This window comes from Gouania willdenowi, chromosome 6 (genome assembly GCF_900634775.1).
Source record: "Gouania willdenowi chromosome 6, fGouWil2.1, whole genome shotgun sequence".
NCBI lineage: Eukaryota > Metazoa > Chordata > Actinopteri > Blenniiformes > Gobiesocidae > Gouania > Gouania willdenowi.
This window is the reverse complement of record NC_041049.1, coordinates 65322845-65338677: the sequence shown is the minus strand read 5'-3', so window position 1 is coordinate 65338677 and position 15833 is coordinate 65322845. Positions and strand designations below refer to the sequence as shown.

Genomic DNA, 15833 nt, shown 5'->3' with positions numbered 1-15833 from the left:
ACAGAAAACAAAGACAAGTGTCAGCTTTTCATTTTTATATATAAACACAGATAGAAAAAGGTCACATTAACAGGATCCATCAATGAACGTGAGGTCATTTCCTCTTCAGTCTGAGTATGTTTGTGTGACGGTCCCTGAGTCCACATTCCAAATCGATACAGTATACACTGTCCTTTGATATTGATAAAAACACTGGGAGGCTTTACTTCATTCAAACGTGATCATTTACTGTACATGCTACAGAGTCACATGAGTGACAGGAGCTAATCACAGAGCAGGAGGCAGACTACACAGTAATACGTGTCCCATCAATGACCTCACTCACTCACACTCTTTGTAAACACTGACTGTAGAGTGGATGTATTTGTTCCTGTGGAATCCATGTATCCTTCATTCTTTGGTTTCGTTTCAAAACCAAATTAAAAAAAAAAGAAAAAAACTGTTTTTCTTGTTTTATTAATTTAAAACCAGAAACAGGAAAACTGAAAAACCAAATAATAAAAAAAACCGTATTTCTGATTGGTTTTAAAAATCAAAAATAACAATGGCAACATATTTTATTGTATTGTTTGTCTTTATTTTTTTTAAAAGCGCACTTTACCTATACTGAAAAAAAAATCACTATGGCTTCTCGGTGGATTTGTAATAGAGAATAACTGTGATTAAGGAGCCATTTACTTCCCCTAACTCCTTAGCTTTCAGAAAGTGGTGGAACACATTTTTGTGGAGGTACGTCGTTTAAAATAATGCATCCCTCGAGATGCGTTCAAAGTCCATGTAAAGCAGAAATAAATTTGTTATGAGTTTGTCACACCACAGAAACATGTCATTGACCACTGAGCCAAATTTGAAAGATGAAAAAAATTCTCAGACAAAAAAGGAGCAACTCATAAAAGTCTCATTACTGATGAACCAGTGAATAGAAACATTATTAATACATACTGGAGTTCCTCATTTCTTGTGATCATCTTCTGTGTGTGTTAACGGCTGCTGTTAGTGACTAGAAGCATTATAACGCGCAAAATAAATATTAAAAATGTATTTTACTGTCCTCAAAAAAGCTGTGATTGTTTTTGCTAAAGTGTCACATTGTAGAAGTTCTAACATCTATTGTTCCTCACACCAGCCTCAAAGTCAATAGTCAACCACCAGTTTATTTGAATACTATTGGGACCGTAACACCATAAAACAAAACATAAATGTGAGCAGTTTTTTACGAGCTGAAACATCCACAGACTGCATGAAAAGAGTTGCAGGACCAGAAAGCGGCTGAGATCAATCCTATACAGTCCTATTGTGTGTGGAGAACTGGTCCAGGCCCTGTGGAGGGAAACCAGATGGCGTGGACTTCAGTTCTTGCACTGTTTTCCCCGTAGATATCAAATATCCCACAAACAGAACAATATTTTTTTTAAACAGGGAAAAACGTTGTTTATCTGGTTTTTGATGTTTCTGTATTTATGTTTTTTGGTTTTAAGTCAGTAAAACACAAATAACCATACTGTTCATTTGTTATTTTGATTTGGTTTTAAAACAGATTAACCAAAGAACGAAGGGTACACGGATTCTGTGGTCACAGTGTTGTAAGTTAAAGTTTTTCACCCAATCGTGCAGACCTCAGATCATCAGAGACCCGTGTCCTCCACAGGGTCCTTAACCTCCCAACAGGGCGTCCTATACTACATCTTTACTTTTTCCATGTCCATGGTTGTGATTGGCTCCTCTACCTGGATGGTCACGCCTCCTGTTGACTGGCAGCAGGTGTGCTGATGGTCCTTCCAGTCCTGCAGAGAAAGCTCATGATGGTTACATCCCCGCACACGCACGCACGCACACACACACGCACACACGTTGTTGGTAGGTTGAGGCGTACCTTCCTTTGGCAGAATGTAGAGCAGTAGTTGACTTTATGACAGCCCGTGCACTCATTCATCGCCATCCGACCGCAGTTCATACACATCTGCTGCAGAACCACAGGTTGGAAAGTATTTAGTGATCTGGTACGTGCAGAGATGTGAAGCTGTCAAAGCCAAATAATGCTGTTAAAACTTGATCTCATTGTTTAAAACATTTGAAGTGATGACTCTGTGATACCTCTACATTACCTTGCAATAACTAGGTGTAGAAATATTAGGAGGCAAAGACCAGCGGTGCTTCGCACACTCTAATAGAGCTTTCTCTCTTTATATTACCAATATACATGGTCAATTACTGATTTACTATACATGCTGACGTTCCATAGTCTGTATAATATATTTAATGGACAAGTGTGACAAATTTAGTCTTCCTGGTCGGCTGCATCATCTATAAATGCACAGTGAAAATGTACAAAGTGAGGCAGACATTACTGTGACTCACAGAGAGAGGGCAGAGTTCAGCACTAAAGAGACATGACCTTCTCCACTAATAATGCATACAGTACAAACACTCGTTTAAAAATTGGCATTATAACAAAAAAAAAATATCTTGTTTTTCTTGCTATTGTATTGTTGAAACACATGGAATGGATCAAAGCATAATGAAAAGCTTTTTAAACGAATAAATGTTTCAATTAAAGTCAAAATTGAAATATAATCAGAATCCAAATGCTTATTGTAAATTATATTCAAGAACATGATACAATATATGCAAGAGTGTCTTCTTGCAATAGCAGGATAAAACAGTAAAAGTATGAGGGAATATCTGCTCAGAAATGTACAAATACAAAGTGACATTTAAAAAAAGAAATGTTGCATATTTAAGCTTCTATTGGGTTGATGAGGTTGCACTCATGGGACCAGTGTCAGGTTTATGTGACTCTATGACTCACATACTGTATTTTAATGTGTTAACATAAAAATGTCCTCATGTTGTAAATGAGTTAATATTGTGTCATACGTTCATGATAATCTCAGTGATGTCAGAGCTCCTCTTGTTCTCCGTGTCGTCCAGCGACTGACACATGACCTGGTTCTGAAAGGACTGGCTCAGGCTGCACTGAAAACAAAGAGAAAGAGTGAAATGGTAACTTTGTGGTTCTCTTTTGATCAGTTTCAACTATTTATTCCAAGTCTTTGTATGTATGTGTCCTCACCTCCTTCCTCCCTCCATGGACTTTGGCTCCTACTGGCTCTGCTGCACAGCTCTTGGCCTGTTCGATCAGAGCTTTGAGCTGATGGACGTTGTTTAATAACGTGTTGGCCACCTCCTCCAGGTACAGCCAGGTGTTTTTCTGCCCGTCACCCATTGGCTGTTCTCCTACCACTGGCCCCACCTCCAACCCCGTCACCAGCTGAGGCGATGGAGATGGTGATGCTGTTGCTGCTACTGTGACTTTCGCTTGAACTGACTGTGAAGTCATGGCCAACGCAGGTAACTCTGCCAACACTGGGAGAGAAAACGTTAAGAGTTTAAACCTCTAAATAAAATCAGATCCACTATTTAAACATCACGTCTTCTTTATAACAGATGTGGTGGTGCCACGTTCTCCATTTGCAGATAATGCTGCTAAAACTAACGAGAAATGATGGAAAAGGTGGTGAAATGGGATTTTAAAAACCACAGAAATTGGTTAAAATTTGAAAATTAGAGTGGCTAAAAACAGACAGAAAAAGTGGTAAAAAAGGGTTCAAAGTGTCAATATTGGAACAGTTAGTTTAAACTTAAAAATAATGGGCATGACAAATTGTGAAGGTGTAGGGCCCTATGAAATCTGCGTTAACAAAATCATGGACGGAATCGAACAATGAAAATGGTTAAACGCGGAAATGGACAGAATCAACAAGAAACGCCGTCACCGTGGGGGAACAAACGTTTTTTTTTGGGGAAATGTTCTGGGGAGCGCTCATTAGGTGCACCGCTCTCCACCCTGCTGTCCTGGCTGCATCAAACACTGTCTAAATCATCTCTGACTCCTAAATACAGAGCCACCATTGCCCGTTTAACTTTGCTGTGCCTGTAAAACTCTGTCCGTTTCTCATGTGGTGCTCCGTGAAATCAGTTTCACCTGCTCAGAGCGTTTGAACTGATCTCATCAGAGCTACAGAAGATCAGTGGGAAAAAGTTGCGTGTTGTTGTGGACGAGACCATCGATTCCAGGGATTGTAGAGACTTAAATATCGCAGTTTAATGATAACTTCTGATACTGTAAAATATTCTGGCCCCTAGTGGTGAAACAACGATGTATCCTTGTGTCTATTTATTTTTGTGTAATCGTTATAGTCTGGAATGATGTCATCAGGATCATTTAAATAAGTTGATCAAAACTTAAACAATAAACCTGCTCAGATTCAGTAAACCATTGATCCCTGAAGGAAAACTGGGTGACTGTGACATTACTGCTGTTCTCATACATTTTTATATGACGTAAATAATTAGAAAGGAGCAGTCAGAATAATCCATGTCACTACAACTTAAATCTACTTTTTAAGTGTATCTTACGTTATTTTTGACATACATTTTTGTTTAATTATGTTTTTTTAATTTATTTATTAGTATTTATTTTGTTTCCTCACAATAGTTAAAAACTAATATTTTCTGAAAAAATTATTAATATTTCTAAAAAAATGAAAAAATCAGGAAAATAACAAATACGGAATTTGGAAAAAAAGAAAATACATTTTATATGGCCCTAAATGTGGATACATTCGCAAAAAATAAGCATGAAACATGGTGAAAAGAGGTTAAAAGTGACAATAACGGGTCAACATGTGCAATGATAGAAAAGTAGTGGAAAGGGTTTATAAGTGCTGAAAATGTCTTGAAATTTGAAAAAATGTTCAGAAAAGGCATCGACTTTTGCAGACATGGGAGTAATGTAGCAAACACACATTAAAAGTTGTGAAAATGTGGCCAAAAACGTGATGACAGTAGGTTAAAAACTTTCCTCCTACTCCTTTTCGAACGGCTTCACGAGCAGGATTTTTGTATCATTTGTTCTCTCTTTGCTTTGTTTAATTTATTTTCTTTTGTAAATTACTAATATTATTATCTTTATTTTTTTTTTCCATTGTGAGGTGCAGTACTGTTGTGTTCATCTTTGAAATAAAATAATAATGAAATTAAATCAAATCAAAGTTTGGTGTCGTTGCAAAAGAAATGGTAAAAATAAGCCAAAATGGGCCCAAAAATGTTAGTTTCTTGAAGGCATCTGGCGACGCCCTCCCAGTGTCTATTATTACTACTACATTATTACATTATTAAATCTTGATTGAGATATAATACATCACCATTTTTAGGAAAAATGACTGAGATATGATTATTGGTTCATAATGCCCAGCCCTAGTAGAATACATTTTCACACCCCAGTGATTAACTGACCTTCAGTGGAGGCGAACACTTCGCTCTCTGATGGGCTTTCTGCTATAATGGCTGCTGCTGCTGCAGCTGCTGCTGCTGTATCACCGGATGGAGAACGATCATAAGTCAAAGTGCTTGAAGTGGTGAAATGTCCCGATGGAGACAAAGGAACTGTTGACACAAGAGATGCGCACGTCAATCAAAAGGAGACAGAAAAGCTTGTACAGTAGTCATCAAGGTTGGGGTCAATTATTATCATCTTTCAATTCCAATTATGTCTTCAATTATTCATGTTCAATTACGATTACGGTGGCCGCCATTTTTTCCAACTACAATAAAAATTTAAATTATTATATCCCTCCTGAAAGTCAATTACAATTACGTTCTCAATTACTAACGTTAAATTACAATTAATAACAATTACGGAGCCTTTAATAAATAACCCAATAAAACATAACCTTCCGCTTGTACACAGGTGAAAGTAATGGATTACAAGTACTCACGTTACTGTACTTGAGTTGCTTTTATAAGAACTTTAACTTTTTTTTAGTATATTTCTAAATCAGTCATTTTACTTGTACTTAAGTACATTTTAAAAGAAGTAAAGTAATTACCGGTAGTTACATTTCTACACCCAACAGTTATTAAGTAAATGATTATTATTTTTTAAATGATCAATGGAGATTATGAAACTACAAAAAATGAAATAACCAGATAAAAATCAAATGCATCACATCATAGCCGACCAATCAGATTAAACGTAATGTACCGCACCAAAACAGCATTGAATGGAGGTTTTTTTCCCTCAGTTTTAAAGTTCATAAATGTATCTATACTTCATTTTGGATTGAATTAATTGGTGTTATTTTATCTTTTAAAGAACTGTAAATTTTGACAAAACTTTTATTTTATACATTTTACAAGATTTATTACCAAAAAATAAACGTGGGGGGTGAAAGTAACTTGTGACTTTTACTTTGAGTACTATTTACTACTTTTTATTTCTACTATTTTAAGTATGACTTACTTGTACTTGAGTACAATTTCAATCAAGTAACAATACTTGTGCAGAATATATCAGTACTCTTTACAAATCTGCTCTTGTATTAGCTTTCTGTTAGCATCTATAATAACGGGTCCGTTTTGGCCCGTGTCCTAAATCAACAGTAAAATACACTAAAAAATGAAATCTGTCATCCAATTTGTTTTTCATCTTTTGGTTACCTTGTTAGTCTTCCTAATGAATAAAGATATTGGTATTAACATTTTTGTTGTAGGTGTCTGAGCCTTTTTTCTGTCAGTATACCCCTAGATTATTATTATTATTTTTTTAAGGCAGTGGGAAAGGTTGATATGAAACATATTTTAATAACAGTTCCAGCAAGATTAATTTTGTCATGTTTCGATTATCAACTGCCAGTCTTCGTCAGAGGAGTTCTGCTGATCGCCTTTGATGGTTCCTTTGAAGTTTCACTTGACTTCCATGTTCCATGATTCATTTTGTCTTCCTTTTGAACAGTATGTTAGGTTGAGGTTTTGTTTATTCAGACATGGCTTTTCAGGAAATTTTCATCTCCTGATATTTTTCAACATAGAAGTCAAGTGAAACTTCAAAGGTACCATCAAAGGCGAAGACTGGCAGTTGACAGTCGAAACATGTCAGGATATAAACATTTCTTGAAAAACCTTGTCTGAATAAACTAAACCTCAACTTAACATATTTTAATAATTGTTGACTACGTGTGTATGTCATAGAACTGTAACATGATTCCAAAGTTTTGCATTGAATTAAAAGTGTAAATGACAGTTTTTGAATAATTTTCCTGCCAATTATCTGAACTCAATTATAATTAAATTACGATTAGCAACAGTTTTTCCAATTACAATTATATCATCATTGTAATTAATTATCAATTACATGATCACAATTATAATTTACCCATACCCTGGTAGTCATCAATATGATAGAAACCTTTATTTAAATTCAGGCACATTCTTGCTTTTGTAATTCTGTTCAGGCAGAATCTGCCCTTGTATTCAAAGTGAATACACATATCAAAGCCCTGCCGTTAAATGAAACTGAGGTCATGTGACTTACATGTGGTCCCTGGGGTCAGCGTGAGTTTTTTGTTGGGGGACACCACCATTTTAGAAGGAACCATGGGCAGATCCGTGTCCTTTTTCCTTCTTTTGTAGGGCACAAAGAGACGCACCGGACCAGTCTGAGTAGCAGGGATAGATTGAACTATGGTAGACTTTAGAAAAGAATGCAATAAGCAGGTCGCACTGCTTGGATGTTACGGAGTATGGTCAAGATGGGAGATGGAGAGAGAAACGCTTACCATGCTAATGCTTTCAGCAGCCAGAGAGTCTCGTTCCCTCAAACACTGTAGGCAAGACAGAGAAAATGTAGAAATGTACAAAGCTTTTCTGAGGACCAAATATAAAAAATACGAGATCCCACTCACCGCTAACCCTGTCAGGTCATCACAGCACGCAGCGCAGGTACAAGAGGCCGCATGAGGGTTCAGAAAATGTTCCTAACAACACAGGAACAAGGTCAGAGATACAAACACTGGTATATGGGACATTAAAGGGGCCATATGTAAAATTATTGTGAATTATCAACTTTTAAATATGTCTGAAATGCCTAAAATCAAAATTTGAGTGTTAAGAAACATGTCTTTAGCTGTCATGACATTTGTGATTTTTTTTTTTAGATTACATAGTTATTTATACATTCATAAATATTGCCAGCCCGGCCAACCTGTAGTACCTTTTTTCCACCGGTTGGGTGAGTATAAGCCTATTTACAGCAGAGTCGTCCCTGAACTAGGCGTCAAAGCTTTTTTCTGTGCCCATTGTCTTCATACAGTTTGATGTAATGTTCACTAGCATCACCGCTGCGTACAAGTCCATATTTTCGGCTTGTAGACAGTCTGTTAGGTGAAATATACACCGGTAGGTAAATAATTTCAAACATACACACTAAATAAATTGACATCACTTCCTTTTCGACTGTTTTTGCTATTTAGATTCAAATCAATAAAACAAAGATCACACACAAACACTATTGTTTCTTTATATTCTTAATGATAATAACAATAAATGCAAACTTACATGAACAAAAAATAGGTTTTATCCTATTTAAAAAAACAAAAACAAAAAACCTGTCACAAGTAATATGCCACCTGGTGGTGACAAAAATTGCTTGCAAAATCTACATATGGCTCCTTTAATAAGAACATGGAGCATGTTTTAGTGTGGTGTGTTCAGGTACCAGTGGATGCTCGTGGTGTGGTGGTACCTGTATGAGGCAGAGCAGAGGTCTGCCAGCATATCTGATGCTCCTCTTCCAGTCTTTGCTGCTTGCCCTTCCTGCTAAACCTTCAAACTCAGTGGGAGTGAACCACTTCTGGTTGTGTTTGATGCATCGACCTTTTCCCCCTGTGTAAGACACCGTAGTCAGGATACATCTCCAACACCGGGCATGATACACACAATTAAACTGAAAAACGACACCTCAACTTAACATTTTTGTGGCCCTTGATGTGATAGTTGCCCATCCCTGTCCTAAAATGTACACAGCACTGCAGGGGTCACCAACACAGGAAGCCCTCATGGACCATGTGAGGGGCCCTCAGGAACTCTAGTGACAGATGAGCCCCCTATAAAATCTGATTTACTCTCCAGAATTCATGATAAAGTTTTAGTATTACATTACCATCTTTAAATGTTCATTTTCACTGAAACATTATGAGAAATGTGTTTAAGTGCTGCAGTTGTGGTATACAGGATAACATATCTATCTATCAATATCTATCTATCTATCAATATCTATCTATCTATCTATCTATCAATATCTATCTATCTATCAATATCTATCTATCTATCTATACCTCTCTATAAAGCAAAAAAGGTCTGCGTGTGTGTGTGAAGCAAATATCTCCCCGACACAATATGAGTTCGACCAGAAACTTTGTCAACGGCTTCCAAATACAAGTTTTGGCATCTGTTCATTTGGAGTAATTTGGTGTTGCAAAACGTTCATTTTAAGATTACGACTCCCTCTCGATATTGAGCGCGGTACTGAGTGCGCTATTTCCGGTTCAGGGTTCATGACATCACCGTGTCACAGTTTGTTTGTGTTTAAAAAAAGAAGGTCAATATTAAAAACGTTTTAAGTTAATATTTCATGGTTATTCAAAATTATCCCCGTGATCCCAAACTTTAAATCACGGGTCACAGAGTTCACTTCCTCCTCCGTCTCCATTACTGTGCACAGCAGCACCAAATCACAAACTATCTGCTTCGTCAGACAGAGGATTATAACTTTTTTTTGAGCAGATGGGTCCACAACATGGCGCCACAATGATTATCGTTTGTTCTGTGGTTTGTTCTGAGTGATATACTGGAAAAGGTCTCAAGTCGGAGTAGGTGCATGCATGCGGCAGATGAGCTTGTGAGAGACTGAGCCCATGGACAGGTAGTGACACACACACACGTACGCTCGCACCATCTATATCTGCGCAGCTCCTCACAGTGGCGCTACAATGGCAACACCGGTGTCGCGGTCTGAGTTTCTCTTGCGATCTCAGTACGTGACTGTTACGTACTGACATGTACCCGTGCTGGATTAACCATGCACAGAGATCAGTCAACCATCAATAAAAAATCGACCAATGATAACAAAAAAAATGATTGTCATGATCAGATTTATATGAATACAACAACTTATTATTTTAAAGTTACATTAGGTTAACTGTTATTTATTGCAATGTAGATTATATATATATTTGTATTATATTCATGTTTTTTAGGAAAATAAATTATGGATTTTCAGAAAATGACATAATTGTTACATTTTACAAATGTTACGTTACACGATTAGTTAAAAAGATGATCATTTTCTATGACATGTAAGGAAAATAAAACAATTGCATGAATTAGGAGAAGTGTTGTATGTTGAAAGTTAAACATTTTCTACTTTTTTAAGTGCCTGCTAGTCTTCCTTATTATCTTACCGTCTAATTAAAGTAAAACTGTGAACATTTGGTATCAAAGAAGTGCTTTTCAAAGTGGTAGCCCTTCAGACTATTCAGTACCTATGAAGTAGCTCACAGATTCAGAAAGGTTGGTGACCCCTGCCGACACGAGGTGTACCGGCTTCACAGATGAAAGCCTTTGTGAAGCTCCTGCTACGTCACCTGATCCCAGACGGTTCTTGTACAACACGCCGCTGGTGTTCCTGCAGCGGACTGGCAGCTCGTTGTTGTAGACCGACGGGTCCCAGTTGTACTTGGAGCAGGAGCCTTTGTCCTGTGGGGGGGTCAGTGAAGCAGACGGGGTCTGTGGGCCTGTGGGCAGTACGGGGAACACAGACAGTACGTATACATCACTAAGTCAGGCCACTGTCTGAGTTGGACGAGTATGTCGTATAATATTCACCTGAAATGGCTGTAGCTGTTTTGAGGCCAGTAGCTTCCACAATACTACCATCAGCATGAACCACGATCAGGGTGGCCTTCTGGGCATTAAGGCCTTCACCCAACTGGAGAGTTGTCCTACCACTCTGTAACACACACACACACACACACACACACACGCACGCGCACGCACACGCACACACACAGGTGGGGTCAATTACAATTGTAATCACACAATTGATAATTAATTACAATTATGGCATTATTATAATAGTAATTGGAATTTTTAAAATCCGTTCCTAGCAAAAAAAAATTGTAATTGAGTTAGATAAATGGCTTTGTGATTGTAATTGTCATGAAAATTCAATAAAAATTGTCAATTATAATTCGACACTAAACTAGGGAACCATGTTACAGTTCTATGTACAGTTCTACACATATGTAGTTAACAATTATTAAAATATGTTTCATATCAAGCTTTCCCACATTTTACCATTTAAAAATCATTGAAATCTAGAATACTGACACAAAAAAAGGCTCAGACGCCCACACCAGAAATATTAATACCTATATTTTCATTGATTATGAAGCCTAACAAGGAAACCAATAGATAGGAAATAAATTAGATGATAGATATTTGTTTTTAGTGTATTTTACAGCTGATTTATGACCCATTATCATAAGAGATGCTAACAGAAAGCTAACACAAGAGGAAGGTTAACTTTTAATAGGTTATTTTTTTTCAGGCTCGTTACAATTTTCAGTTTCAATTACATTTTCAGTTACACATGTTCAATTACAATTCGATTATGATTACAGTTACCAGCATTTTTTTTTCTCCAATTACTATTAAATTAGAATTATTGTATATTCTCAGAAAGTCCATCACAAATACGTTCTCCATTACAATTAATCACAATTACTGAGAGTGAAATAAACAAAACTAATAAAAGTTAACCATCTCTTATTATAACAGGTAACAGCTAAATCAGCTGTAAAATACACTGAAAACAAATATCTATCATCTAATTTATTTTATACATATTGGTTACCTTGTTATGATTCCTAATCAATCATGTGTAGAACTGTGCATAGAACTGCAGTTTAGCGTTAAATCATGATTGACAATTTTTATAGAATTTTCATGGCAATTACAAAAACAAAGTCAGTTATATGAACACTCAATTACAATATCATTACAATTACGACAGCAACCAAATTTCTCCAATTACCATTTTAATTATAGTTATGCCATAATTGTCATTAATGATCAATTGTGCATTTAGAATTATAATAAACCCCAACGACTGTATCCTCAGAGTGTGTAGTGTATAGTACGTTTGTATGCGATCTCGAACACAGCCTATGTCTAACGTTACTGCAGAGCTAACTCTCACATATTCTAAGATAAACTCTTTTACATCATTTTAGTGTTTGTGACTGTTTAATCTTTAAAGTGCTTTTCCATAATTGGTGATAGTCCAGTGTTTGAGTCATTACCAGGACGTGTTCAGGGAGGCTTCCATGAGTGGTGGCGACCGTTGTGGTAAATACATTGTCCTCTGCAGAGTGAACGTCCCCCACTGTCACTGCCACCTCTGCCCAAACACATCAAGAACAATAAGATTTAGCTTGTTATTATTATGTAACCAGTTATTATTAAACACAGAAACACATTTTAATACACTTTGACATGACTGAGAATGCAGAAGGTAGTCATTCAGTCACAGTCTGAGTTATTTATCACATTTGTCTCATTAAAAATAGCTTTTTATTACATCTGAAGCTTCTAAATCATCTTTTATTCCTACTGGTAAAGGTTATAACTTACTGTATATATAATAAGATAAGATTTTCTCTTGATTTATGCCATCTACCACCATAATGTAATATAGTGATAGCTTTATATTAATCCAGTGGTTTAAGGGCTGCACGATTTTGACTAAAAACACAATTGAGATTTTTCGGACCAATATTGCGATTTTTATATTTCCATCCATCCATCCATCTTCTCCCGCTTAGCCGTTTCCGGGTCGCGGGGGCAGCATCCTCAGTAGGGAGGCCCAGACTTCCCTCTCCCCGGCCACTTCCTTCAGCTCTTCCGGGGGGACCCCGAGACGTTCCCAGGCCAGCCGAGATACATAGTCATAAACTGCTAAAATGATGAGTGAAGGAAGTCATGTTACTTGTAGACTGTCAAACAACATATTCTTGCTCAAATTGACCCCACATTAGAACAAAACACATTAATCTACTTTCAAAAATATTTGGTTTTATGTGGGCAGCGCCCTCTTCTGGAGGAAGTCTAAACACTTTCAAACCTTTTATCTGTTCCAGCTGAATCTGAGATCGCAAGGTTCCACCATTCTGATTGGTGAACATCACGTCAACACCAGAGACAGAAGAAAAAAAACTCAGCCTCTTGAGATTACGTTATTGCAGTAGTCAAAACCACGACTGCAATTCAATATCGATAAACCTTGCAGCCCTACAGTGGTTCTCACACTTTTTAGGCTCAAATACCCCTTTCTTTTATTTTTGAATGCCCCTTATGTCTGACTACATTTTACTAAGAATACTATGAAAAAACAACAATAGAGCATAACGATGGAATGAATGAGTGATAACAAAGAATCTCATTTTGTAAATGTAGAATGAAACAGTATTTTGTGCCTGAATAGATTTATCATTGACCGTCATCTCCCTCCTGATGTGGAACCAAGACGGACCCTTGTATTTTTAGTTCATGTTCTAATCATGATATTTTTATCACCTTTTTGCGTGTGTATTTTATTGTTTGTCTTTTCTTTTTATTATACACTATATTTTTCTCGTACTTTGTGTGTTTTCGCTGTTGTTTTTGTGTGTTGTTAGTATTATTTAAAATATCCTACCGTGGTGTGTGTGTGTGTTTTTGGTAGTTTCTTATGTCATTTTGCATGTTTCTCTGTTATTTTAGTGTATTTTGTAGTCATCGTGTGTATTTTTCTCTCATTTAATGGGTATTTGTTGTCGTTTCGTGTGTTGCTGGTAATGGTGATTATTTTTCTGTGTTTTGGGTGTTATTTTGTCTGTTCTTTTTTATTATTCAGTCCCCCCCACCCCCCCTCCTATTTTGTGTGTTTTTGTTGTCTTTTTTGTGGGATGCTGGTAATCATTAGTGTGATTACCATTTTTGAACTGAAAACAAACATTATAAAACCCTATATTTGTAATGCTTTCATTTGTTCATTTCTCACTCCAGTGCAACCTGTAATGCCAACACGTACCTCCTGGGGGTACCCGTACCCCCATTTGAGAAACAGTGTATTAATCAATGAAAACAACAACAATGTTATGCTATAAAACTGTATAACAGCATCTGAAGTAATAAAAACTGTCATTTCATTCAACAGAATTTTTTTTTAAATTATTCTACACTATTAGTTAAACCTGATCCAACATTATCGGCTGCTAATAATAAAGATACAGTAACAAGCATTTCAGAAGATTATGGGAAATGTAGTGCAGTAAAGTATTTGTTATCTATGGAAAATATCGTAACATAAAAGTAGTAATGTAATGAAAATAAAGTAGGACTAGTGAAACAGGGATTTTCTTATTTTTTAATGGTTACTTAAGAAGAATTTTGAAGTATTTTGACTTAGTCATTACAGTAATGACACTAGAGGAAAATGTTATTTTACTTTGTATTTGACTTCAGACTGTATGTTTGCGCTGCTTTTTAGGGATGATTGTAAAGTAATAAAGGTATTTGGTACTTTGTGTGTGATAGTTTGTAGCTGAGCTGTGTGTTTTATTTACCGTGACAGTGTTTTAGCGCCACCCCAGAGAGCTGCGGCCTGCTGTCGACAGAAGCCTAAACTCACCTGCAAAAGCTGCCTCGGCCTCGTCAGAGTTCGGCAGCGACTCGGCTCCGATGTCGATGTTTCCCGGTTCCGTCATCACAGCCATCGTGCTGACTTCGGCCTCCGACTCGGTATCCGAGCCCACTCCCTCCACCGTCGGCCCGTCGATGGGCGGTTCATCCAGCCCGAGCGCCTTCGTAGCCGAGTCCGCCTCGTCCATTCTTTTCGTTGAACGACAAAAGCCGAATTAGGCCGAGCGCGGTCCGAGTGAACCCGAGTCTTAACACGACAGATGAAACCGATCTCCGAGTATGTTACAATGAATGAACAAACTAATCCCTGCTTTAGTGTCCCCGGAACTATTGATTAGAAAGGAGAGCACCTCGTTCTTTTGTTAGAGAAGACTAAGACCAGGCTATTCCGGAAAATGGCGGAAATGTACGAGGAAATCCGAAGTGGCACACAGCGGTCCCAAAGAAACTACTCGGGGTGATAGGGTGCGCCCCCTACAGGACAGTTGATAGATAGATAGATAGATAGATACATAGATAGATAGATAGATAGATAGATAGATAGATAGATACATAGATAGATAGAACTGTAACAACACTTGATACCTCCCCAATCACATTTCTTCATTTGTCATTTGCACATTGTTGTGTTTTTATGCCGCTGTTCTTTTTGTTTTAAATTTTATTTAAATGTATTTTATTTGTTTTTTCTAATTTATATCCGCCCCACAGATGTATATTTCCACTATTATCCTATGTTGGTATTTATTTTTGTTCTTACTGTTTACATTTGCTATTCTATGTGTGAATTTCCGGGATCATTAAAGGTTTATTCTATCTATTCGAGATAGATAGATAGATAGATAGATAGATAGATGGATGGATGGATGGATGGATGGATGGATGGATGGATAGATAGATAGATAGATAGATAGATAGATAGATAGATAGATAGATAGATAGATAGATAGATAGATAGATGGATGGATGGATGGATGGATGGATGGATGGATGGATGGATGGATGGATGGATGGATGGATGGATGGATGGATGGATAGATAGATAGATAGATAGATAGATAGATAGATAGATAGATAGATAGATAGATAGATAGATAGATAGATAGATAGATAGATAGATAGATAGATTCATGCAGATCTGCCCATGCATGCATGTATACATATTTAAGTGTCTCTGTGTACATGTATGTATATATGTATGTACTTGTATAATCGGACGCACATGTGTGTATATGGATATGTGTAAAACT

General features: G+C 37.0%; 1 protein-coding gene across 9 annotated transcripts; it reads right to left on the bottom strand.

Moving 5' to 3' along the window:
• Positions 1–519: 519 nt before the first annotated feature.
• Positions 520–14978, bottom strand: deaf1 (DEAF1 transcription factor). 9 transcript variants are annotated; one of them, XM_028451128.1, is made up of 13 exons: positions 14573–14978; positions 12204–12301; positions 10726–10849; positions 10383–10634; positions 8585–8724; positions 7746–7817; positions 7620–7664; positions 7376–7532; positions 5299–5448; positions 3074–3366; positions 2878–2976; positions 1874–2020; positions 520–1784 (listed from the first exon to the last, which is right to left on the bottom strand). In XM_028451128.1, exons 1-13 carry the CDS (start codon positions 14769–14771, stop codon positions 1680–1682), a joined length of 1881 nt encoding a protein of 626 aa, XP_028306929.1. In that variant the 5' UTR covers positions 14772–14978; the 3' UTR covers positions 520–1679. The 9 variants fall into 9 exon arrangements, with proteins under 9 accessions (XP_028306929.1, XP_028306933.1, XP_028306936.1 ...); XM_028451132.1 differs by having other exon boundaries at positions 1874–1963; XM_028451135.1 differs by having other exon boundaries at positions 1874–1963; positions 7376–7499; positions 10485–10634.
• Positions 14979–15833: the final 855 nt, after the last annotated feature.